This window comes from Bufo gargarizans, chromosome 8, assembly GCF_014858855.1.
Source record: "Bufo gargarizans isolate SCDJY-AF-19 chromosome 8, ASM1485885v1, whole genome shotgun sequence".
In the NCBI taxonomy this organism is placed as follows: domain Eukaryota; kingdom Metazoa; phylum Chordata; class Amphibia; order Anura; family Bufonidae; genus Bufo; species Bufo gargarizans.
Window position 1 is genome coordinate 37,100,838 of NC_058087.1, and position 25,853 is coordinate 37,126,690.

Here is a 25,853-nt window from a genome sequence, read left to right on the forward strand (position 1 = left end):
TATAAGAGAATTGCAGAGATGGAAGCTCTCACCTAGTTTTTTCCCCTTCTTTTCTCAATACAGAGCAAATTTGGCTTTCAATGCGTTATCTCTTTTGTTAATGCAAAAAGATTCCCTGGGCGAAAAAATTGCTCATAATTACCAGAGAGATGGGGAACTGCATTAGAATAAATAAACCTAAAATTACTGTAATTATGTTTTGTTTGATGGGCTCGGCTTGTAATCAAGAAGAGAATGCGGCAAATGACGCTGACCCTCTTGGGCTGCAGCTGTATGCTCACTTTGAGGTCCCTTTTCTGCAGAAAAGACTCATTTTTGTCATCATTAAGCTGTGTGCAACCTATTTTACAAAGGTTTTAAAATGAGCTTCACATTTATGAATAAGAGAGAAAGAAAGAAAAAACACAGAATTACAATTTATAATTCCAGCTTCATATAGAAGCAAATGCTGCACTTTATTGTGTATATTCTATATAGAAACATCCATTAGAATGAGGCTGCAGCCCTGTGGGGCCATTAGGTGAGATGGTCCTAATTAAAAGTCTGATTATGGAAATCTTAAAGTAGTATTAATTAATTTTGTGATTGTGGATGCAGAGCTGAGGTGTACAGAGGCAATGAGCAGTATAGGAAATACATGTGGGATAAAGGTTACTTTATGAAGAGATCAATCTATATTTTACAGAGACAAAAATTGTAAATTGAAAGATATTACAATTAAATGTAATATTTACATACATAAATAGATATAAAAAAATCCACATTCTTTTTTAGTTCTTAGAATTGGCCTGGACCCAGTGATGAGGATATGACTCCGATCAGTCCTTCTTTTAGATTAGATTTTTTGTCTCTTCTGCCCCTGTGACATAGCTGGGAGCTAAATTAACTGATCTGGCTTCGTCAATGCTTTTGGAATCTGCAGGGTGTATTGACAGAACTATTACAAAGTGGAATTTGTGAAAGAGGATAAAAATCTATAGATGCCCGGGATTCACAAAAGAATAACAGAAAAAAGAAAAAAGAAAACAATAGGCCACTCGGGCTTTGTATCTGGGCTACATTGACTTGCTTACGGCTGGTGGCAGATTGGTGGGTTTATTCTAGATGAAGAGAGGTAGATCATATGATCAATGATAAAACTCATTGCCTGATCTGTCACTTCATGTAACACCTTTATTTCTCTTCTGGCCACACAAGTGGAGAATGTGAGAAATACAAGAAAACGCATACATCTGTAATAAAAAATGAGGTCATTCCCAGCTCCTCATGTAGAGGTGCAGGCATGAAATAGAAGCTGCTTGCTTCATTCTGTAACAGTATGGTGGGTTTAAGAGCATCTTCCAATACACTACAATAAAATATTCAGTAATGTTTTTTATTTGGATATGTATTATTATGTTCACTTTGGAACGTCGCATTTATTATGAAAGGAAATTTAAAATGATATCAGGAAAAAATACTAATATAGACTAATGTTCTGTTCAGTGTGGAGATATTTCATAATTTAAACAGCGAGCACATTATATCATATAAATGTAACCTAATGTATAACATCTTTCTGATCTTTCTTTATCTATCTACCTATCTGTCTATATAATATCTTTCTATTTTTCTTTCTATCTATCTATCTATCTATCTATCTATCTATCTATCTATCTATCTATCTGTCTCTAATATCTATCAATCTGTAACCTAATGATCTTTCTATATATCTACCTACCTGTCTCTAATATCTATCTGTAATTTAATGATCTTTCTATCTATCGACCTATCTGTCTCTATCTAATATATATCTATCTGTAACCTAATGTATAATATCTTTCTGATATTTTTTGTATCTATTTATTTACTATCTATCTATCTATCTCTGTCTCTATCTAATATCTAATCTATGTCTATCTATATACCTATAAAATCTATCTAATATTTATCTACCTGTGTAGATATTTAGTTATCTATTTTTATCCCTTTAATATCTGTCATATCTCTCTCTCTCTCTCTCTCTCTCTCTCTCTATATATATATGACTATTATCTTTCCATCTATCCATGCGTTTAAATAATTTTTGCACAATTGTCATCACACAATAATACCGATATTCCCACATTTCATGGAAGTGTGATTATTTTCTTCTCCATTATCAGTCCCCATAGTAGCACAGTGTTCTGGTATTTTCCAGCGCTTATTCCCTCAGATTTAATAGTGGGGCCTTGCATTTTTATACAATCAAAAGTAATTCTATGCTGATATTAATCACAAAAGAAGGAATTTCAGGGCCATACTGAAAATATGATTTTGACCTACTGATATTATCTACAGCGTTTCACTAATAAAAGGAGGACAAATCCCGCTCACATTCATTGCACAAACACAAAGTAAACCTACAAAAGATAAACGCATATAAACCCATCTCTTTTTCAAAACCATTTTACTGTTTTAAAGAAACTTTATAACTTATTTACAAAGAGTTTTGTTTCTTTTTTTTTTCTTCTTAAGATACAAAGCAATAAGTTAACATTTTCAATATAAAACTAAACTTTAGACATAGAAGAACACTAAACACAACTGATCTCAGTAATCACGGATTTCAAAATTTCACAAAGGTGTCAAGAAAGATTTTCATTTCACAAAGCATCAATGGTTACAGGCAACAAAATAAAAAAATAAAATAAAAAATAAAAACAGAGAGGGCAGAAAAATCTGTGCAAACAACTTTACAGAACACTAATAACATTATGTACAAGGGAACGGGGGGAGGGGAGGTTCACATTGCACATAGTAACCCCCCTCTCTGGAATCCAGCAACATACTGCTCTGCAGTATGTGGTCGCCTCTAGGAGAGTCAGCGTGTGAGGGGTTAACATCTGCAATTTGTTTAGAGAATTAGAAACAAGGAAATGAAACATTGTAACTGGCATTAATGGGATCTGGTCAGAGAAGGAACCTTGTCCTGCCTTGTGCCAATGGTCCTGGTGGGCAGAACTTGCTGGGCCTAGACTGTGCACAGAACACAGTGTCACCTACACACTGAGAATTGTAGAAAATGTACAGAAAGTGAGCCAACCTCTTCATGATTACATGTATACAGGTGTATACAAAAGTAGCAACTAAAAAAAATTATTTATTTTAAATAAATACTATTTTTTTTTTACCAATCCATCAGAAACTTAGGCTCTGGAGACAGGATCCTACAGGGGGATGTGCTGGTTGCTGGAGGACAGAGGATGGGTAGATGAGCACAGATTAGCCAAGACAAAGACAGACAAGAGGGTCCTTGTTACTGTTCCCCCCATTACAAGCATCTCTGCTTCCACATGTCCACAGAGTATATCATGTATTCCTCTCTCCAGGCTGCCAAGTGCCTGGTGGTAGGATGAGTAGAGGCAGCTCTGCCAGGTGTCAACAGTTGGGTACCAGCCCCCATCACATTGGTGCATATCTGTGCTCCACACATGAAGTCACCATCATCATCAGGCTTGTCAAGGCACAGAGCTTCTCCTCTATGTGTATTATAGTATCTTGTCATGTATGCAGTTTTATTCTGGGGTCCACCAAGGGAGGTCTGGCTGCGGTCACCATCACATGAGCTGGGGCTGCTGCATGGCTTCTTGGTGTGCTGATGGGTACCAAGAAGTGTAGCTGGGTATGTAAGCAGCTGGGGTCCCAGAGGTGTTCTTCCCAGAAGATGTAGGGGTGTTCCATACTGGGGGGACAGGAGGGGACCCGGCAGATAGTGACCGACCATTAGATAACCCGCTGCTCTCCAGTGCTGAACCTCCCTGCTTCATCAGCTTCTTGAATTTGGATCTCTTGTTTTGAAACCAGATTTTTACCTGATTGGAGAAATAATAAAAGTTATATTACTGTCCTATATATATATAATACAAAATGTGAAGGTCTGTGCAACCAGCTATAGATTTCCCTGATACAAACACGGGCCTATTATATCTAAATCTAAATATATCATTAAATATCTATCGATCGATCGATCTATAATCTGTCTTTTTAGATAGATACAGATAGATAAATAGAAGATAGATAGATAGATAGATAGATAGGAGATAGATCGATAGGAGATAACTAGGAGATAGATAGATAGGACATAGATAAATAGGAGATAGATAGATAGATAGATAGATAGATAGATAAATAGGAGATAGATAGATAGATAGATAGATAGATAGATAGATAGATAGATAGGAGATAGATAAATAGGATATAGAAAGATAGATAGATAGTTATATGTGATGCAATATTTTATACATGGAAACTTTACAGAACAAACAGACATTTTTGTGACTATATGGAATTATTAAATATACATTCTCCATTAGTGCAATATATAGTCATTTAACTCTAGAAATCTGTTACTGCAAATAATAATAATAATAATAATAATATAGAAATATCACCATTTGGAACAGTGACGAATGATAGTTGTACATAGAACATGGAACTAATTCCAGTGTGTTTATATTACACAGAAAGGACAGGAAACAATCGGGGGAAGAACACAGAGGGTTGTGATGAAGAATATGATTATTAATAATGCAGAGCAGACATCTATATGCACATCGCCTGTGATTTTTATTTCATTTGGCAAGCACGTGTAACATACAATTAACAAAATCCCTTTAGTGTCTCCTGTCAAGAAAAATGGTTCTTATAATTGATTGTCATAAAATACCATCACTTGTACTTAGAAAACTCCACCTTACTTCTGTTTAACCATTTATAAGCCTGAAGGGAGACTCCAGCCTTTGATATTAAATGTAATAAGGGTGATACAATTAAGTAATAGCAAGGTGTTGAGAAACACTTCATGTCTCAGCAGAGAATGATGACATTTCTGCTTCTGTAGCTGGATGTGTAAATTCTATTGCATAATTATGTTATTAGTTTAATTTACATTTATTTTAAGTTAGAAATAGTTTCCATTTTTCACTTAAACACAAACTATTTTCTCACTGCAAATTTCTACGCCAGAAATATTTAAGATTCTGACCAGGAATCAGCTGGGGGCTACAATTAGGATATGAGTGCCAAGCCTGTAGAAGGGGGTGCCAAGGTGGATGAAGAGGGGTCAAGCTATATGAGGGTTGTTTTGGGGCTGGGTGAGTACCTGTGTCTGGGTGAGTCCCAGGGAAGCTGCCAGCTCTGCTCTCTCTGGTAGTGCCAGGTACTGGGTCTGCTGGAAGCGCCTATTCAGTGCCTGCAGCTGGAGACTGGAGTAGATAGTCCTGGGTTTGCGGATCTTTTTCCCTTTGCCATTGAAGCGAACCTCTCCACCTTCCACCACCGTGCTCTTCTCTGTATCTGCCCCTGCACAGGCACACACACAAAAAAAGAAAAAGAAAATGCAAGCCCAAAATCAGGTATTAAAAAGTGCACGGTGACAAGCAGACAAAAAAGCAACAGATCACAATAATAAGCTCCAGCAGCCAGTGCAAAGTTGTGTTATTTCCAGCATGCTGCAGTTTAGGTTTAATTACCCTTAATTGCATACATTGTTTATAGCGCCACGCAATAAATAATTAGGCAGGGTAATGTGAGCACATCTGGGCTGATGCTGCAATGCACAGAGCCGCTGCAGGGAAGAAGGACTGGGGGGCTCCTGGCAGCAGCAGCAGCACTGGTACAATGAGGAAGACAAGAAGAGATACATTGTTACATTGTTGCTATGATGGTACTGTACCTGTCTCCTCTAAGCGGGTCTGGCTGAGGCTGGTGCTGTTGGGGTAGGGCTGCACGGTACTGATGTAGGGGTTAGAGGAATGGCTGCTCACCGAGTTCACATATGGGTAACCCAATGGTCTGGAGAAGGACGAGGCTCCGCTGTACGAGCTGTCGTGCTGGGAGTGCAGGCAGTGCATGGAGTAGTGTCCATGGGACATAGGGGAAGGTGGCATCTGCTGGTTCGGTGGCCCAAACTCCATGAACACCGCCTTCCCTGACACCGGGCTGTTAAGACTTTCTGGCATAGTAGTCATGGTCATTGCTTCTCTCTTCCTTTTTCCTGCCTTTATTTTTTTTTTTTGGTGGGGAAGATTATTTTTCTTTTATTTTTTCCCTTTTTTTTTGTGAATCCCCCCCCTTTAATTTTTTTTTTCTTTTTTCAAAGGGGGTCCTCCTGCTCCAGGAAAAAAGAAAAAAAAAAAAAAAAAAAGGATTCCTAATTTAAAGCAGAAGGGATTTTTTCACTTTCCATTCATAAGAAGATGGAGTTTTGTCTCTTTGGGGGAAAAAAGGGAAAAAAAAAGTCCTAAGCGCGAGGCTGTGAAGAGCTGCACAAACTCGCCCGAGAGCTTTGACTCAGCCCGCTTTGCATATTCAGGAGGCGGCGCTGCCCATTGGACGGCTGGCTGAATCGGCGAGCTGTGATTGGCTAAGGCGCGTCCGCGGGCAAGTGCAGGAAGAAGGGGAGTGTGTGTGGAAGGAGCAGAGAGGAGACTTCCCAGTGGCCCGGGCTGTGGAATAGAGCGGCACACACCAGTGCACACCAGTGAGACCAGCACACGCAGCCACCGAGGCTTTCTGTTCCCAACTCTCATAGTTTACAATTGCCCCAGGTTGGCTGTTCAGTATAGACCCAATGAGGAAACTCCCACACGCCACACTTTTCCACTCAATTTGTGATTTCAGACAACGAGGATAATTCTGTACAGTGAGAAAAGCTGTCACATCCTGTAAATATGAGGCACACTGCATCACTGACTGGGACCAGACCAGGACTGGTGCCTCAAACCTCCCTCCACATCTGTGCAAGAGAGTAGGGCAGTGTGAGTGCGAGGGGGAGGGGGGCACTATTAAAAACATCATCAGCTGCTATTATGATGCATGCAATTTCTATACATACAGGTGCACATGGCACACAGTATATCTGGCTGCTGTATTATTTTTCAGAACCTTCAGGTTTTATTGTTATTTATCATCATCAGTATTATTATTATTACATTTGTTGCTCTTTATAATAACAAAATAATAATTATTATTATTTGTATAGTATTAGTGGTAATATAGATTGTTTTTGGTGTGTGTGTGTGTGTGTGTGTGTGTGTATATATATATATATATATATATATATTAGTCTAGATTGGATGTGGTTTATATATGCAATTATTTTTATTTGGATCATTGATATTTTGGTTTGGCTTATATAGTAGTATACATAGATTGTTCTTGGTTTATATATATATATATATAGTTAGTAGCAGTAGTAGTGTAGATTGGTGTCGATTCTTATGTATAATTATTAGGACTATAAATTGCTTGGATGTGATGATATATGTAATTATTTGCATTATTAGTATTCATAGATTGTTCTTGGTTCTTATATACAATTAGTAGTAGTAGTATTATACATGGATTGATTGTGTTATATATATGCAAGTATTAATCTATTACCAGCAATAGTGCTATAGATTGGTTATTTTAACTGATACATGGATCCTAGGTTAAACCAGAAATATATATATATATATATATATATACAGGAAAGCATCTCTGTAGAGGACATCTGATATATAACTATTCATGTTCTCTATAAAATAAATAGTATTAAACCCTAAAAGGCAGGCTGGACATTGAGGTGGCTCCTGTAGGTATGGCTCACCTGTATATCCCTGTCCTGGTGTAGAAAGCCCAGGGAGAATCCCCATGACTTTGTAGGGTAATTAGTGAGCTTTGCTAATGATTCTTCCCCTGATAAGGCAGTGCTGCCGGTGACTGTACAATGTGCAGCTGTATATCCCTTTCTGATTCATTTGATTAAATAGCAGTCTCAAGTGCTCTGCTCCCCAGCTGAACGGCCTCATTAGCATAACACTGATGTTTAATTTTCATACGCATAATTAGCCATATATTTAACAATAATAGCAACATGCTGCCTTTCACTATTAACCAGCCTGGGATGTGATCCGGCCTTAGGTGAACCTCCTCCAGGCTCTGCTATCACACTGTAATAATGGGCTCAGGCCATCTGATCACACAACACTTGGGGGATATTGATATCCTAATAATTCAATCTTTATCTTTAAACTGCACTCTGTCTGCCTGATAACACATACAGCTGGAACCTGGCATTGTAAAGACTAGGTGTCACCAGGACGGACACATTAATGTATACAGTCAGAGCTGGATTGGCCACAAATCACTGGGAACAGGTAGCACCAGCTCCAGGCAATTCTGCTGCTTCCAATACAAAGAGAAAAGGAGTGCACCTCGGCAGGAAGGGGTTAATGAGTTTGGATTTGAGGGGGGCAGGTATTCTGTGTATTAGATAACTATCAGCTGGTCACTCCTGTGTCTATCATGGCTGGCACCCCCCACCACCAAGGATCTATTTTAAGGTGCCATAGGGAGTGACATGTGATACCAACATTATTACCTTTTTTCTATGAAATCATCCCCGAGTAATGACTGAAATGATTAACCTGTCTCATCTAACAGCTCTGCCAAATACAGAGGACTCCTCACAATGCCAGGAGGAAGCACAACTAGTACTGGCTTATCTATCCTGTGCCTGAGCAAATGGACTTTAATCAACTGTATGTGTGATCCATTCACCGATCAATCATCTATTTATAACTATCTAATATATCATTTATCTAATATCTATCTAATATTTATATATATATGTATATATATCTATATATATATATATATATATATCTATCTATCTAGTATCTATCACTATATCTATCTCTCTCTATTTAGCCATATTGTAAAAAAGATAGAACAAAATAAAACAGTGAATGTAAATCTTTGCCCCTCTCCCCTACCTATTGCCGCCAATGCAGGGGACCACAAGTCTCAGCATGCCCTGCAGTATCCTGTGCTTCTACCTACAGTCGGTGAGCCCCACCAGACTACATTCAGAACACATTAAAGTCATTGTAAGAGCTCAGCTTGTTGTGTACACACATTTCCCTGTATTAGCCCCGTTTTAATTAAGTTTTTAAATGTGTATAATAATAATTCGAAACACCTCCAGGTAATTACAGCAGGAACAGCTTGTTACCGCAGCAGTGGGTAAAAATCCTCCAGTCTTAAGATAAGTGATGACTGCTTGGTACATAGCAACCTGTGCACACAGGGACCTAGCTGGACCACAGAGTGACACAACTACTACTGCTATCATTGCCACTACTACTACTACTAATAATATTTGGAAGACAAAAACAATATCGTCCCTGTAATTATATGGATTATCTATAGATCACCTATATATGCTCTTCACTGCATTTTACAATCATTTATCACCACAAATGGTTAAACTAAGGCAAAAGCAGGTGATATATTTGTTTTCTGCATTCCTATATTTATACTTTTTTTAATCGATCTAATTATAATCTATCTATAATATCTATCTATAATTATAATCTATAATATCTATCTATCCAATTATAATCTATCATACATTAGCTCACAGGTTATACTGACGTTGGAAAGATAATTTGGAAGCCAATGGAGGAGGATAAACCTAGATGAATATATATATTCAGTCACCCAATACAATATACTAACCAGCATACTGTTGTCTTGGATGAGAATACACTACAGTCCAGTGATATGACAGGGTATAATGTAATGCATCTTATAAAGTCAATATTATAAGTGAACTTCTGCCTGATAAAAATGTCTAATATGATAAATCCCCCCAGTCCTACACAAGTTCCATGTGATTGTTGTCAGGTATAGACATGTATAGATGTGCTCGCACTGTATTGTGTAGGGGTCTCAGGAGCACCATTCTACCTAAATGACCATAACTCTGTATGGAAATCACCCCATTGGGCAGCATTACACTGTGCTGTGCACGATGTGTTTCCTTGCTGTGGCAGATGCGGTGCAGATCAGCACCAGGCGGCTTTTCTTGCTGTTGGACTGTATCCCAGAGAAGGGTTAGTGGTCTGTGGCAGCACAATGTGAATCCCAAATTACCAGCGCTTACATTCCGCCAGGCTGATTAGTAGCTGCCTAATTACACATTACAGGCGGCCGCCGGTCACACTCCTGCTTCTATCTGCTCCACTGTGGGCTCCAATTTTACACCTAGTTTTTAATTTTCCAAAATATATATTTATTGTATTTCTTCCTGGGTTTGCAGGAAATAGACACTATGCTGCCACTGCACATACTTCACACTACATGTAAAATGTCTGGTAAATATCTAATATCTATCTATCTATCTATCTATCTATCTATCTATCTATCTATCTATCTAATATCTATCTATCTAATATCTATCTATCTAATATCTATCTATCTATCTATCTATCTATCTATCTATCTATCTATCTATCTATCTATCTATCTATCTATCTATCTAATATCTATCCATCCAGATCTCTCTCTCTCTCTCTATGCATAGATTTCCTATGATGACATAACACAGACTCGGCTCTGCTACATCGCTCTATGTATTATAAATATATGCACATATATTTCCATAGCTCTAGGAAAATCATTATTTTATTCTCTTTTATACAAAACCTATCATCTCACTTCCGCCTGTAATTGGCACTTTCGAATAAGGGCTCATGCATACCACCGTTGTTGTTTTGCGGCCCGTTTTTCACGGATCCCTTGTATCTGAGTTTTTTTTTCTCTGATTTAGGCCTCTTGCACACAAACGTTTTTTTTTTCAGTTTTTTTTTGTGTTCAGTACGGACCGTATATGGAACCATTCATTTAAATGGATCCTCAAAAAAAATGGAATGTACTCCATATGCCTTCCGTTTCCGTATTTCCATTCTGTTTAAATATAGAACATGTCCTATTATTGTCCGCATAACGGACAAGGATAGTACTGTTGTATCAGGGGCCAGCTGTTCCGTTCCACAAAAATCAGAATGCACACGGACGTCATCAGTGTTTTTTGTGAACCGCAAAATACTGAAAAAGCCATACGGTCGTGTGTATGAGGCCGTATGGATTTTTCAGTATTTTGCGGTCCTTTTTTCACGGATCCATTGTTCCGTTTTTTGTTTCTGTTTATATTATGTTTCTCCGTAAGTCATATACAGTATACAGTAATTACATAGAAAAAATTGGGCTGGGCATAACATTTTCAATAGATGGTTCTGCAAAAACAGAACGGATATGGAAGACATACGGATGCATTTCCGTATGTGTTCAGTTTTTTTTGAGGACCCATTCACTTGAATAGAGCCACGGAACGTGATTTGCGGGCAATAATAGGACATGTTCTATCTTTCAACAGAACGGAAAAATGGAAATACAGAAATGGAATGCATATGGAGTACATTCATTTTTTTTTGCGGAACCATTGAAATGAATGGTCCGAAAACAGAAAAAAAAACGAGGCCTTAAGTCCTCTTCTGTTACGTTATTCCACAAAACATATCCGTATGGTTTCCGTATGCGATCTGTTTTTTTGCGGATCAGAAACGGAAACAGTAACTTATTAATCACAAAACACATGAGCAATATGGGCTGGGCATAGCATTTCTACAGTATGGATCTGCAAAATACGGATGACTTACGGATATGTTCCGTGTGCGTTCCGTATTTTTTGTGGACCATGTGACTTGAGTGGGGCCTCGGACCGTGATTTGCGGACAATAATAGGACATGCACTACTTTTTTGTGGAACAGAAATGGAATGCACACGGAGTACCTTCCGTTGTTTTTGCGGACCCATTGAAGTGAATGGTTCCGCATACGGTCTGCAAAAAAATAAACGAAAGCGTAAAGAAAATACGTTGGTGTGCATGAGCCCTAAAGCACAGCTTTTGCAGGTAGGAGCTGGAGGTTGTATAAATATAGAAAACCTGTTGGTCCCATAACAATGTATGGAGTGTGCAGAAGCGACAGAATCATTTTGCACATTAATTCTGTCAGACACAATGTTATTAAGTTTTTTTCTTTATTTGACATATGACATATGCATCCATCCTGCGATAAGCTCAGTCCAATTCTTCATCCAGTTTCGTCAAGATTTCAGCCCCTTTGGAAGTGATGACAATTGTGTGCTCAAACTGGGCTGATCTAAAAAACAATTAAATAAAATACACAACAGAGGTGAAAAAACGCAAATAATAAAACGCAACAGACACAAACGACCGATGCACACCGGACGACAATATAAAGCATGTGTAGTCAGTTATCCGGGAGCTAAATGGTTAACACAATGATGCCACCTTTTCTTATCCACTGACATCGCCGTCCATTTGTCCTTGAGGATCTTAAAGTCAGGAGCCCCTTCCATAATAATAGGTTCTGAAATTAAGAAAATAGGTTTAATTTCTCTTAAAAAAAAAAAAAAAAAGCTTTGTGGAGGAGGATATGAGGGAAGCGGCCACACTGGGGTTAAAACTCTTCTGCTTGGTTAACTCATTCAGAAACTATATATGAAGGATGCAAATGACAAGCAGGCACCGGGGATTAACACTCCAATCATCAGCATTCAGGGGGACTACTCCCCCCATGTATCCAGATGAAATCAATCGTCTGTCTGGACTGGAACATCGCCTATAGAACACCAGGGCAGCTGGAGGGATCCGCAGTGATACAATGTATCAGGAACAAGGAGGGCAGACACCACGCTGGCACTTGTAGTCCCCCCAGCAGCTGGAGAGCCACAGGTTGGCTATATTTAGCCTAGAGGTTAATGATGAAGTAAACAGGACACAAGCAGCTGTTAGCCCAGTGTTAGAGGTCGCAGGGATCAAGGGTGGTGATTGCCCCCCTGGTAAATGCTCACAGCTGTGCCATCTTTAGGGGCTGGGCGCTTGATGAGAGGATACCTGCTGCAAGATGTGCTGTGAGGAGCACAGGGCAGGGACTTCTGGAGACACAGATTGCGCCGGGGGAACAGGATTATTTTCCAAATGATTCAAACAAACAAGGATGATTTTAGGCTGCAGGTGGACTGCAATGCACTTACCCTGGTTTCACACCTAGGCGTTTCTCAAACGCGCGTTTTTATGCGCGTTTTTTAATAGTGAACGCGCGTTTGACGCGTGTTTGGGTGATTGACAGCAGTGTTGTCCAAAGAGTCTATGGCCCAAACGCGCGTCAAACGCGCCAAAAAAAGCTCCTGTACTTGTTTGAGCGTCGGGCGTTTTACAGCGCGATCGTACGCGCTGTAAAACGCCCAGGTGAGAACCCTTCCCGTAGGGAATCATTGGTTTCTCTGTGTTGAGCGTTTTACAGCGCGTAGGAACGCGCTGTAAAACGCTCAGGTCTGAACTTAGGGTAAGGCCTCTTTCACACTTGCGTTGTCCGGATCCGTCGTGTACTCCATTTGCCGGAATTACAAGCCGGATCCGTAAAAACACAAGTGAACTGAAAGCATTTGAAGACGGATCCGTCTTCAAAATGCGTTCAGTGTTAGGCTACTTTCACACTAGCGTTCAGAACGGATCCGTCTGCATTAAAATGGAAAAAAAAAAGCTAAGTGTGAAAATAGCCTCGGACGGATCCGTCCAGACTTTCAATGTAAAGTCAATGGGGGACGGATCCGCTTGAAGATTGAGCCACATTGTGGCATCTTCAAACGGATCCGTCCCCATTGACTTACATTGTAAGTCTGGACGGATCCGCACGGATCCGCACGCCTCCGCACGGCCAGGCGGACACCCGAACGCTGCAAGCAGCGTTCAGCTGTCCGCCTGTCCGTGCGGAGGCGAGCGGAGCGGAGGCTGAACGCCGCCAGACTGATGCAGTCTGAGCGGATCCGCTCCATTCAGACTGCATCAGGGCTGGACGGCTGCGTTCGGGTCCGCTCGTGAGCCCCTTCAAACGGAGCTCACGAGCGGACACCCGAACGCTAGTGTGAAAGCAGCCTTACTATGGCAGCCAGGACGCTATTAAAGTCCTGGTTGCCATAGTAGTAGTGGGGAGCGGGGAAGCGGTATACTTACCGTCCGTGCGGCTCCCGGGGCGCTCCAGAATGACGTCAGAGCGCCCCATGCGCATAGATGACGTGATCCATGCGATCACGTCATCCATGCGCGTGGGACGCCCTAACGTCACTCTGAAGTGCCCCGGGAGCCGCACGGACGGTAAGTATGCTGCTCACCCGCTCCCCACTACACTTTACCATGGCTGCCAGGACTTTAGGGTCCCGGCAGCCATGGTAACCATTCAGAAAAAGCTAAACGTCGGATCCGGCAATGCGCTGAAACGACGTTTAGCTTAAGGCCGGATCCGGATTAATGCCTTTCAATGGGCATTCATTCCTGATCCGGCCTTCCGGCAAGTGTTCAGGATTTTTGGCCGGAGCAAAAAGCGCAGCATGCTGCGGTATTTTCTCCGGCCAAAAAACGTTCCGGTCCGGAACTGAAGACATCCTGATGCACCTGAACGGATTTCTCTCCATTCAGAATGCATTAGGATAATCCTGATCAGGATTCTTCCGGCATAGAGCCCCGACGACGGAACTCTATGCCGGAACAAAAGAACGCAAGTGTGAAAGAGCCCTAAGGCTCCATTCACACGTCCGCAATTTAGTTCCGCATTTTGCAGAACGGAATTGCGGACCCATTCATTTCAATGGGACAGCACGATGTGCTGCCCGGACACGGAATTGCAGACCCGCACTTCCGGGTCCACAATTCCGTTCCCGAAAAAAATAGAACATGTCCTACTATTGTCCGCATTACTGACAAGGATAGGACTGTTCTATTAGGGGCCGGCTGTTCTGTTCCTCAAAATGCGGAAGGCACACAGGCCGGTATCCGTGTTTTGCGGTTTCCCAGATGTGCATGAGCCCTACATATATATATCATCTTTTTTATCATTATGCAGGAATTATGTCATGATTATGGTGACAATTTCAATGATATAGTAACATATAGTATAGAGTTATACTGACCTATAGTAAATGCCATTCCTTCTTCCATTTCCATGTCATTAACATTTGCTAAAAAAAATAAAAAAAAGAAATAACAATAACATTTGCATACATTTGAGAACAGAGACAATGACATGTATTCTCTCAGGTAGTTGTGTCACCTCTGCCATTGTTTTATTATAAAAGGCACATGCCGCCGGTAATAAATTATAGCACTAGTCTTCAGACTTCATCCTATTTAGGCCATGGCAGTGTCATTATAAACGTACATATCCGTAATTTAGATATATTTTATATACATTCTTTACATCAATCTGGAGATGGGCGTTAAAGACTTTACTTTGACTGTACTTTTGTTCCGTATCCAATCCGCATTTTTTGTCGATCGCACGCGGACCAATATATCTCTATGGGGCTGTAAAAAAATGCAGAGAGCACATGGCTGTGATTTGTGCGCTGTCCGCTTCTGTGCTGCGCGCCGCAAATGATAGAGCATGCCCTACTCTTGTCTGTTTTGCAGACAGAATAGGCATTTCTACAATGTGGGCCGAGAAAAGTGTGGAATACACATGGCTGGTAGCCGTATGTTGCAGGATCCTATGGTTTGCGCAAAGCGGATATGATCATGTGCAGGAGGCCTTAGGCTACATGCACATGAACGTATTTTGTTTCCATGTCCGTTCCGTTTTTTTTTTGCGGATTGGATGAAGACCCATTCATTTCAATGGGTCCGCTAAAAATTCGGACAGCACACTGTCCGCATCTGTATGGCCGTTCCGTAGCACAGCAAAAAAAATTGAGCATGTCCTATTCTTGTCCGTTTTGCGGACAAGGATAGGCATTGTTACAATGGATCCGCAAAAAAACTGATGCAATACGGAAGCCAAAAGGACGTCATCCATAAAAAAATCTGTTTGGTCCGTGTGTCTGTTGTTTTGCCCTCTGTGTGTCATCCACATTCCATGTACACTGCTAGGCTTAAAAATGGTTTGCAGGGCACCTCCTAACAACGATCCATGAAAACAACAGACCAGACACAGATGGAATCCGTGTTCTTCCACGGATCCACAGAATATAATCGTAGTCATAATCAGAGTCGTATTCATGGATAAAATAGGGTATGCTTCAGTGATATCACCACAGACATGTTCTGTGGAAAACCACTGACGTGTGAATACACACATTAAAGTCAATGGACAATGGATACGTCAGCTGTCCGTGGGCACTATGGAAGCACATGTCTGCGATTCACTGACGCTTGAAAGAGGCCTCTTCCACATTTCTGTGTCAGTTCCAGGTCCGTGAAAAAAGTATCCGTGTTTCATCCATGAAGAATCCGTGTTTGGTCCGTAAGTCTGTTTTTACCCTTCATGTGTCATCCATAATCTACGGATGCTGCTCCGCTGAAAATTAATTTTCAAAGCACCTCCTATCAGTCTTCAGTGAAAAACAGACTGATAATTTTTTTTTTTACTGACCTGTGATCAGTAAAAAGAAAAATACAGATGTGTTAACAGACACATTCAACTCAATAGGTACGTGTGCTGTCCGCAGAAAATGTCAGTGAAAAACGGAAATGTGGACGGGGCCTTAGGCCTCCTGCACACCACCGTATTTTTTCTGTTTTCATTCCTTTGCAGTCCGTATGCGGAATCATTTACCTCAATGGGTCCGCATAAACAACGAAAGGTACTCCGTATGCATTCCGTTTCCGTATTTCCTCTCAAAGATAGAACATGTCCTATTATTGCCGGCAAATCACGTTCCGTGGCTCCATTCAAGTCAATGGTTCCGCAAAAAAACAGAATGCATACGAAATGCATCCGTAGGTCTTCCATATCCGTTCAGTTTTTTGCGGAACCATCTATTGAAAATTTTATGCCCAGCCCAAGTTTTTTTTATGTACTTACTGTTTAAACATTATTATATGCTTCCGTTTCCGATCCACAAAAAACTTATCACAAATGGAAACCAAACGGCAAAACGGAACGGAAACAGAAACACTACTGAAACAAAAAAACTGAAAAACAGATCCGTTTAAAACGGACCGCAAAACGATACGGTCGTGTGCAGGAAGCCTTAGGCCTCTTGAACATGACGTAATGGCTTATTCTGTATTTTGCGGTCCGTTTTAAATGGATCCGTTTATCAATTTTTTTGTTTCAGGAGTGTTTCCGCTTCCGTTCCGTTGTTTGCCATCCGTTTTTTGCGGATCGCAAACTGAAGCATACAATAATGTTTAAACAATAAGTACATTAAAGAGGATCTTTCATGGGTCCAGACTTTATAAACTAAGTATCAGGATACATATGGCATACAGCAGGGATCTAACTGCACTTACTATTTTCGCCGCTCCTTTCACCCACTGTGGCCCCCGTTGTATTCTCCCTGCCTGGTATGCTAATTTTAGCATCGGTACAGGGAGAGAGTGCCCTTTTTCTCCCTGGCTGTAGCGCTGTTCAATCTCAGCGGAGATAGTCACAGCCAGGGAGAAGGTGGAGGGGTTAAAAAATATATAAAAATAATTAAACTCACCTTAATCCACTTGATCGCGCAGCCCGGCTTCTCTTCGGTCTTCTGTGCTGTGTGCAGGAAAAGGACCTGTGGTGACGTCACTCCGGTCATCACATGGTCCGTCAAATGATCTTTTACCATGGTGATGGATCATGTGATGGCCCATGTGATGACCGGAGTGACGTCACCACAGGTCCTTTTCCTGTGCACAGCAAAAAAGAAGACAGAAGAGAAGCCGGGCTGCGCGATCAAGTGGATTAAGGTGAGTTTAATTATTTTTATATTTTTTTTAACCCCTCCAGCCCTATTGTACTATGCATTCTGTATTCAGAATGCTATTATTTTTCCTTATAACCATGTTATAAGGGAAAATAATACAATCTACAGAACACTGATCCCAAGGCCGAACTTCTGCATTACAATGTTTTGCACTCGCACGGAAAAATCGCGCATGTTCCCGCAACGCACCCGCACCTTTTCCTGCAATGCCCGTCTGAAAGAGGCCTAAATGAATGGGTCAGGATTTACCCTGGGTTCACACCTGAGCGTTGCGCAAACGCGCGTTTTACGCGCGTTTTTGTCGCGCATTTTTATGCGCGTTTTTTGTAATAGTAAACGCGCGTTTGACGCGCGTTTGTGTGATTGACTACAGTGTCCTATGGCCACAAACGCGCGTCAAAACGCCCCAAAGTCGCTCATGTACTTTTTTGAGCGTCGGGCGTTTTACAGCGCGATCGTACGCGCTGTAAAACGCCCAGGTGTGAACCATTCCCATAGGGAATCATTGGTTTCTCCTTGTTGAGCGTTTTACAGCGCGTAGGAACGCGCTGTAAAACGCTCAGGTGTGAACCCAGCCTTAGTGCGGGTGCAATGCGTTCATGTCACTGGTATATCTGTGACACAGTGATTATGGACATACCTGGACATGCACATTAGTGCTTTCCTATATAAAAATCTATGCCTGACCAGAACTGTTTAGGGATACATTTTATCATTTTTGTAAAAGATTGATTTCTTGTATCTCTTATATGAGGTAACAAGTAGACCCCTAGTGGTTCAACAGAACAAAATTTATATTACTATACAGTTCTATGGCAATCTAAGGTTTGGGAAAAACTGCGAAAAACTTGCCATTTTATGGCCATATGCTACTGACCTTGGCCTAGAACTTGCGAAAGTGATAATTTTATGGTTGTTTGCAAGAGCATAACTACCAAAGAAGAAGCTGCACCGAGGAAGACAAGAAAGACAATTTTGAGTTAGGTTACCCCATCTGGAGTAACCTAACTCAACTTTGGAGAATACAACCTTTGGGGTGATTTATAAAACTGGTGTAAAGTAGAACGGGCTTAGTTGCCTCTAGCAACCAAACTGGAACATCAATGAGCATAGTTTATATTATTATTTGTACAAGGTTGCTTTAAAGGGGTCTTCCAGGCTCCACTTACTAAGGGTGCATTCACACGAGTGTGTATATTTTACGAATGGCGCCTGTGTGACATCCGTGTTGCATCCTTTTTTCCTGGTGGATCCATTGTAACAATGCCTATTCTCATCTGCAAAACGGACAAGAATAGGACAGGTTCTATCTTTTTGGGGGGACTACGGAACGGATCGGATGCGGACCATAAATATGGTCTCGTGAATGGGGCCTAAGGCTCATTAGACCCACTACATGTGTAACATTATAAAAAAAAAATTCACTGTACAATCATTCAGTCATTAGACAGGGGGGTGTCTTAGACTACCCCCCCCAAGCCACTGTAGTTACATATCACAGCTTTGTCCTAGCTGAGCTAAAAAGCAGCCAAGGAGTAAGGACTGTGTAAAAGAAATAGCCGGTAAGCATCCACTGTAAGTACTTACATATCACTGTTTTCTACCTCCTGACTGGAAGATTGCTTTAAGTAGGTTAAACAGCAGAATATCAGTAAGGCCTCATAAACACATCCGTGGTTTGGTTCCACATCTGAGCTGCTTTTTTGGGGGGCTCGGGAGAGGACTTATTCACTTCAATGGGGCCGCAAAAGATGCGGTTAGCACTCCGTGTGCTGTCCGCATCTGTTGCTCCGTTCCGTGGCCACGCAAAAATTTTGCGGACAAGAATAGGCATTTCTATAAAGGGCCGTCTGTTCCGTAATTTGCGGAAGAAACACAGGCGGCATCCATGTTTTGCGGATCCGCAATTTGCGGACTGCAAAACACGGCGCGGTCGTGTTTACAAGCCCTTAATAGGAGATCTTAAAGGGAGTCTGTCACCAGGAAATTCACCAGGCACAATGACTTGCAGGGCTAGCTCAGCTGAATATAAGGCTACATTCACACAAACATATTTTGTTTCCGTGTCTGTTGCATTTTTTTTTAGCGGCTAGGATGCAGACCCATTTATTTCAATGGGTTCGCAAAAAATGCGGCGAGCACACCCTATGCTATCCGCATCCGTATGTCCATTCCGTAGCCCCGCAAAAAAATAAATAAATAAATAGAACATGTCCTATTCTTGTCCGTTTTGAAGACAAGGATAGGCATTTTTACAATGGATCCGCAAAAAAAAACGGATGCCATACGGACGTCATGCGTTTTTATTGCGGATCTGAAATTTCTGGACCGCAAAACACATACGGTTGTGTGAATGTAGCCTAAGGAATATACTTTTCAGCCATATGCAAATTAGTGGTTAGGAGCAGTGAGGGTGGACCTAAGCAACTCTGTGTACCCTTACTCCTTCTGCTTCCTCTGTCCTCCTCTCCTTCTGGAAGAACTGGGCAATCTCAAGCAAGAGGAAGTGGCTGGCAGAGGGCACATCTGAACATGAAACCACACAGATGCCTTTAGCTGCTAAGTTTCATAGGTACAAATCTGCTGACAGATTCCCTTTAAGCCTCACTTTTCTTGGCATTTATAGATAAGGTGCTCAGGTGAGCATACCTATAAACATTCCACATGTCATTATTTTCTGCAATATTACTTGTCTGCAAATTTGCTAAATATATGACGTATCCATTAGTAGTTGCATAAAGCCTCATTTACACGTCCGTGCTTAAATCCGTGAGAAGGTGGTCAGTGATGCATTCGTGAAGCTGTCCGCGAAGGATCCGTGTTGGGTCCGTGTGTCATCCGTGTTTCACTGACACTAAACAGCTGAAAAATAATTTTTAAAGCATCTCTTCCTAATGATCAGTGAAATAGAACATGCATCCGTGCTTAAAAACGGACCCACGGACCGGGCTAAAACACTAGTGTGTAAATAGACACATTAAAATGAATGGGGACGTGTGCTGTCTGTGGAGAACGCGAACAGCATACGTCCGTGGAACACTGACGTGTGACTAAGGCTTAAAGGGGTTCTGCACTTTGCTTCAACTGCTGATCTATCCTCTGAATAGATCATCAGCATCTGACCGGCGGGGGTCCGACACCTGGGACCCCCGCCGATCAGCTATTTAAGAAGGCAGCGGAGCTCCAGCAGCGCCGCGGCCTTCTAACTGTTTACTGCTGGCCCTATGACGTCACGACTAGTATCATCTGGCCTGGGCGGGGCTTAGCTCCATTCAAGTGAACTAGTTGTGACGTCAGTGGGCCAGCGGTAAACAGTGAGAAGGCCGCGGCGCTGCTGGAGTGCCTCTGCCTTCTCAATCAGCTGATCGGCGGGGGTCCTGGGTGTCGGACCCCCGCCAATCAGATGCTGATGATCTATCCAGAGGATAGATCAGCAGTTTAAACAAAGTGCAGAACCCCTTTAAGACATGAACTTTGTCAAAGATGGTTCAGGTAACCTGCTGTGAAGAGCTGTCCAGAAGATTCCCTACACCACCTGCTTGAAATGCTGACCCTGCACAGCTGGCTCCACAGGTTCTTGCTGCACAGGTAATATTTTAACCCTTCCTTGCTTAAGATTTTATCAGACCTTGCAACTCCAATTTTTGGAGGTCACATGCTCATAGTAGACACTGGAAGATTATATAGTCACGTGCTGTGGTCATTTGCATATCTCATCTCAACAACTCCTCTCCATAGGACATATGGACCTTGTTCTGGAGGAAATGGTTCATCAATGGGAGCAGCAGCCATTGGCCTCTTGCTGCTGTGACTCTCATATTAAAGGGTCGTCTTTAATGATAACTTTTAAAAGGGTATCTGCTGAAAGGACATTTGAATCAGTAAGTAATGGTACACTGAATGTTTCAGAGATGGTATTCATACTCTTGGTGGTAAACGGGCACTCTGTGCAGGACATTTTCCTAGAAATCTCCTTCTTTGCATGTCTGTGTATCCACTTGTTTCTACAATGCAAATTTGCAAGATAAACCATTGCTACTGGAAAACATCTGTATAGTTTCAAAGTTCAGTATAATCACAAGCTTGCTAGATCTGTGCCTTGCATTGTCTCTTGCTTTATATAGAAACCACTTGTACACCGATGCCAAGTTTCTGGACTGGACTGAATCCATGCATGAAGTAGGAACCGTTTCATTTATGTGTTCCTTACGAGCACCACTTTCAACCTTGTGTCACTGTCATCCAAGAATGGATTAGCACACTTGAATCCAGGCTTAGTTTCTCAAACCCAAGCCTGTTTTATCATGTCATATCCAGGGAAGCCGGAAGTCGATTTACATGCAGTATTTTCCCAAAGAGCGAGTCCAAGATTTAATGGGGTCCGAGTGTGTGGCATTTGCAACCTGTCCATCACTCTTTCCATCAACAGCATTGATGTAGTCATTGTGATGTGTGCAGAGAAAGGACATGAGCACTAAAACCCTATGAAAATAAGGGGGAAACTCCGATAACAGAGGCAGAGAGCCTGAAAATAGGGGACTCAAAGCACAGACTCTCACTAGTTTTATCTTCTGACATATCTCGAAGATGTGCCAGGAGTTGTCTAGAGGTAGACCTTTACTTTAAAAATTCAAGGGATCAATGTCTGACCATAGGTCTACTAAAAAGAGTGCATATGTCCTCATTCCTCAACTAAAGAGCTTTGGATTGATGGTGGTCCCTGTTTTGGTCCAATACTGAGCCATCCATGAGCTGTGTAGTCAAGTCAAAGACTCCTCATGTTGGCAATGTCCATTGCACATCATCTATTATGCTTGGGGCAAAAACTGCCCTCAAAAGCATTCACATTAAAGACAACCCTTTGTCATTATGTTACCTGATACCAAGGAAGGGGGAGGGGGAGTTTGCTCACCAGACTATCCTGCTAATGTATAGTAGGATATGGATTAAATTTTGTACATGTCTAAACCTATGGCATTGGTCTGCTTTCAATGCATGTGTACAGCCACTGTCTATAGCGCTAGTAACCAAGCTCTGGGAAATGTAATTACCAAACCACTAGAAAGCATTATAAAGAATTAGAAAAAGTCAAAGAGGCTTATCATTCCTTTCTTCCTGGACACTGGACCATACCTCTAGAGAAGTAAATCAGAGATTCACACTTGAAGACACATAAGACCTCCAATCCTTCATCATGGGACTACAGTGTATAATATTCCTCATTATTAAATTAAGAAGAAGTCACAAGCACTGTAAATTGAGATGCATATCACACTCTTCCCACTGATCAATTCACCATACATGTCATCACTATTTAATTTACATGACCTCATCTTCATTATAGCATGCCGTTCATGATGCTATGAAGAACCAGACAGGGCTGGCACGTACACAAATCAGCGGTTTCCTCCTATCTTACATGAAACCGCCGCAGTTTCATAATGACCCATACTGAAAAATAAAATTCTGCTGGTTTTAGCATACTTTCAACATCTTTCTAAGGGCTCATGCCCATAAATGTATTTTTTGTCTGCATCCGATCTGCATTTTTTGTGGGTCGGATGTAGACCCAGTCACTTCAGTGGGGCCCTAAAAGATGCGGACAGTTCCGCAAAAATATAGAACATGTCCCATTCGTGTCTTTCATTGCAGACAAGGCTAGGGCAGTTCTATTATGGGCCGGACATTTCATTCCGCAAAATGCGGCAAGCACACGGCCGGTATGTGTGTTTTGCAGATCTACAATTTGCGGAGCGCAAAAGCGGCTGTGGATTGTGCATGAGCCCTAAGACCTCTTTGAGGCAACCACTGAAAATTGTAATGAAAAATGGTCTTGTATGGGGTGGTCTTCACAAGGAGAAGGACAATATAGACAGAAGATGTAAAACTAAAAATCCATCACAGCGAAATTTGGTCTAGGTAGAGGGTGGTCTCTTGAAACAGGTGGTCTTCTAGAGAGTTTACACCATTAAAGAGCAAGCCATTACAATACTGGGAGGTGGACATCACAAAGTAGGGTTCTCCACTGAGGACACCGCTGTATAAGACCAGGTGTGTTCACATATATTCATTTGAGTAGCTGCATTTATAGCTGGTCACATCTTTCCCTGGCAAAAACATTGGTGGCTCCAATATTAAAAGGGTTATTTGTGATGAGACAACCCCTTTAAAGGTAAGTTCTAGTTATCATATCATTTCATAAAGATGATCCCCTGCAGAATACTAATAGGACAACACTGATGATGATCTGTGTATTAGTGTATTTCAGACATCCTTGCTGGAATAAACTGCACAGTGGTAATTATATCCATATGGTGCCACAATCTAGAAAATATGCCGTAACAGCAAATGATCAGTAAAAACAAACGATACGTAACATATATAAACATAAATATTTTGGACGCAACTAGTCTTCTTTTCTGTTTGTTATTCCGATATTTTTGCTTTTACTCTTGTAGCTACTTGAAAACGGTCAACATGCAGCTGTTGACAGATCCATTCATTTTTTATTAAGTGTCTTTTTGTTTAGTACTTTGGGCACATCATAGTAAGGCCTCATGCACACGACCGTTGTGTGCATCCGTGGCCGTTGTGCCGTTTTCCTTTTTTTTTCGCGGACCCATTGACTTTCAATGGGTCCGTGGAAAAATCGGAAAATGCACCGTTTGGCAGCCGCATCCGTGATCCGTGTTTCCTGGCCGTGAAAAAAATAGGACCTGTCCTATTTTTTTCACAGCCAACGGTTCACGGACCCATTCAAGTCAATGGGTCCGTGAAAAATCACGGATGCAGACAAGATTGTCATCCACGTCCGTGATCCGTGTCCTATCATTTCAATGGCAAACTTGACTTCGATTTTTTTTTCATTTTTCATGTCTGTGGATCCTCCAAAAATCAAGGAAGACCCACGGACGAAAAAACGGTCACAGATCACGGACCCCGTTTTTGCGGACCTTAAAAAAAAAAACGGTCGTGTGCATGAGGCCTTATTGGGTTGATGGACTCATTAATCTCCTAAGGCTTCCTGAACTGTACTCTGTGGCAGGATGCGTATTGAAAAGAATGCATATTCACAAGAGAACAGGGTTGGCCTGGGGTTCCATGGGCCCATCACAGGAAATTAATCTCGGGGGCCAACCCCTATATTAGCAATGACGTAAAATAGGTTTTGATTCGAGGAAATAGAACCTAGTGGTAATTGTGTCCAAAAGCAGCTTCAAATGTTTTTTTTTCCTCTGGACTTTTGGGCCCCACTAAGGTATCAGAGCCTGGGCCCATTGGAGGATCATCTGGTACTCTGGTGGGCTAGTCTGACGCCTCAAGAGAAGTACCTAGAAGCTTTTGTACAGTTTTCCAGGAGAGTCGTGTGTGGCTTTCTTCTTCTTGAGGATCACTTTCTATACCTACTAAGTTCTGTCAGTCCAAATCTCGGCAGTAGTCTGCAGAACTTTGCCCCCCCCCCCCCCAACCATACTCAAACTGGAACATACAAATTGCCTGGGAAACACCATTTATTTTTAAAGTGCATTTTCTTTGGGCCCCAGCATTTTTTTGTACAAAGGCTTCTTCATCTTCTCTTCCGGAATGTCCAGAGTGTAAAAGGATGAGCTTTAATTGATTCGAGCTGCATGAGATAAATGTGTTGATATTGTGAAAGGCAGGTATGTGTCCATTCTTGTGATAATGTGACATATAATGTGACAGGGCTTATGCCACGATATAAAAAAAGCAAACGGAGCAGAGGTCATCAGTTGCTCAGCATTTAAAGGGTATGTGAAATTTTGTCATGAAAAAATGTATTTTTTATTTTTGGCCTGAAGAAGATGCAAGTCCTGCATCGAAACGTGTTGACTTTTACTAATTAATTCTTGTTTTTTAACAATTGTCAATAAATGTTATAATTTTGTTATTCTGGCAGCTCTTGGGCACCTTTTTTCTTTTTACCAGATTGATGAGTGGCATACTACTACTGCCCGCTGTGAAGGCCAAGCTGCAGCCAGTGTCCTATCACATTCTGATGCTTGTTACAGCATTGTCTCTGCTTCCACAACCTTCTAAGGTGAGTGGGTTTCCTCCCCTCCCCCTGGGATCACCCCGCCAAATGATGCAGCTGTTTTCTTTTGCAGAGAAGTATTTTTTTTATTTAGCCATGCAGTTGCAGAGAGAGCAGAGCCTCTAGGTGTAATGGCAACGCCCCTTATTGCTCCTAGAGGCTCATTTGCATATATTCAAACTTTAT

General features: G+C 41.5%; 2 protein-coding genes across 3 annotated transcripts in view; both read right to left on the reverse strand.

Annotated features, from left to right (window-relative positions):
• Positions 1-2,661: 2,661 nt before the first annotated feature.
• DLX1 (distal-less homeobox 1) lies at positions 2,662-5,996 on the reverse strand. Of its 2 annotated transcripts, XM_044304472.1 has the most exons (3): positions 5,696-5,996; positions 5,123-5,322; positions 2,662-3,833 (listed from the first exon to the last, which is right to left on the reverse strand). In XM_044304472.1, the coding sequence occupies exons 1-3, from the start codon at positions 5,994-5,996 to the stop codon at positions 3,579-3,581; spliced, it is 756 nt and encodes a 251-aa protein (XP_044160407.1). In that variant the 3' UTR covers positions 2,662-3,578. The 2 variants fall into 2 exon arrangements, with proteins under 2 accessions (XP_044160407.1, XP_044160408.1); XM_044304473.1 differs by lacking the exon at positions 5,123-5,322 and having other exon boundaries at positions 3,615-3,833.
• Positions 5,997-11,871: 5,875 nt separating this feature from the next.
• The window catches only part of METAP1D (methionyl aminopeptidase type 1D, mitochondrial), a 170,131-nt gene continuing 156,149 nt past the window's right edge, over positions 11,872-25,853 (reverse strand). Inside the window, exons 8-10 of the mRNA XM_044304001.1 lie at positions 14,843-14,890; positions 12,165-12,243; positions 11,872-12,012 (exon numbers count right to left, since the gene is read on the reverse strand). Of these exons, the coding sequence (XP_044159936.1) occupies positions 11,931-12,012; positions 12,165-12,243; positions 14,843-14,890 (209 nt within the window). The 3' untranslated portion in view covers positions 11,872-11,930. The remainder of the gene's footprint in view (positions 12,013-12,164; positions 12,244-14,842; positions 14,891-25,853) is intronic.

Coding starts and splice junctions, on each gene's coding strand:
- DLX1 (XM_044304472.1), bottom strand. CDS start 5,996: ATGACCATGACTACTATGCCAGAAAGTCTTAACAGCCCGGTGTCAGGG. Junction 5,323..5,695: donor GACCCGCTTAGAGGAGACAG/GTACAGTACCAT, acceptor GTGCCTGTGCAG/GGGCAGATACAGAGAAGAGC. Junction 3,834..5,122: donor TGGGACTCACCCAGACACAG/GTACTCACCCAG, acceptor TTCTCCAATCAG/GTAAAAATCTGGTTTCAAAA.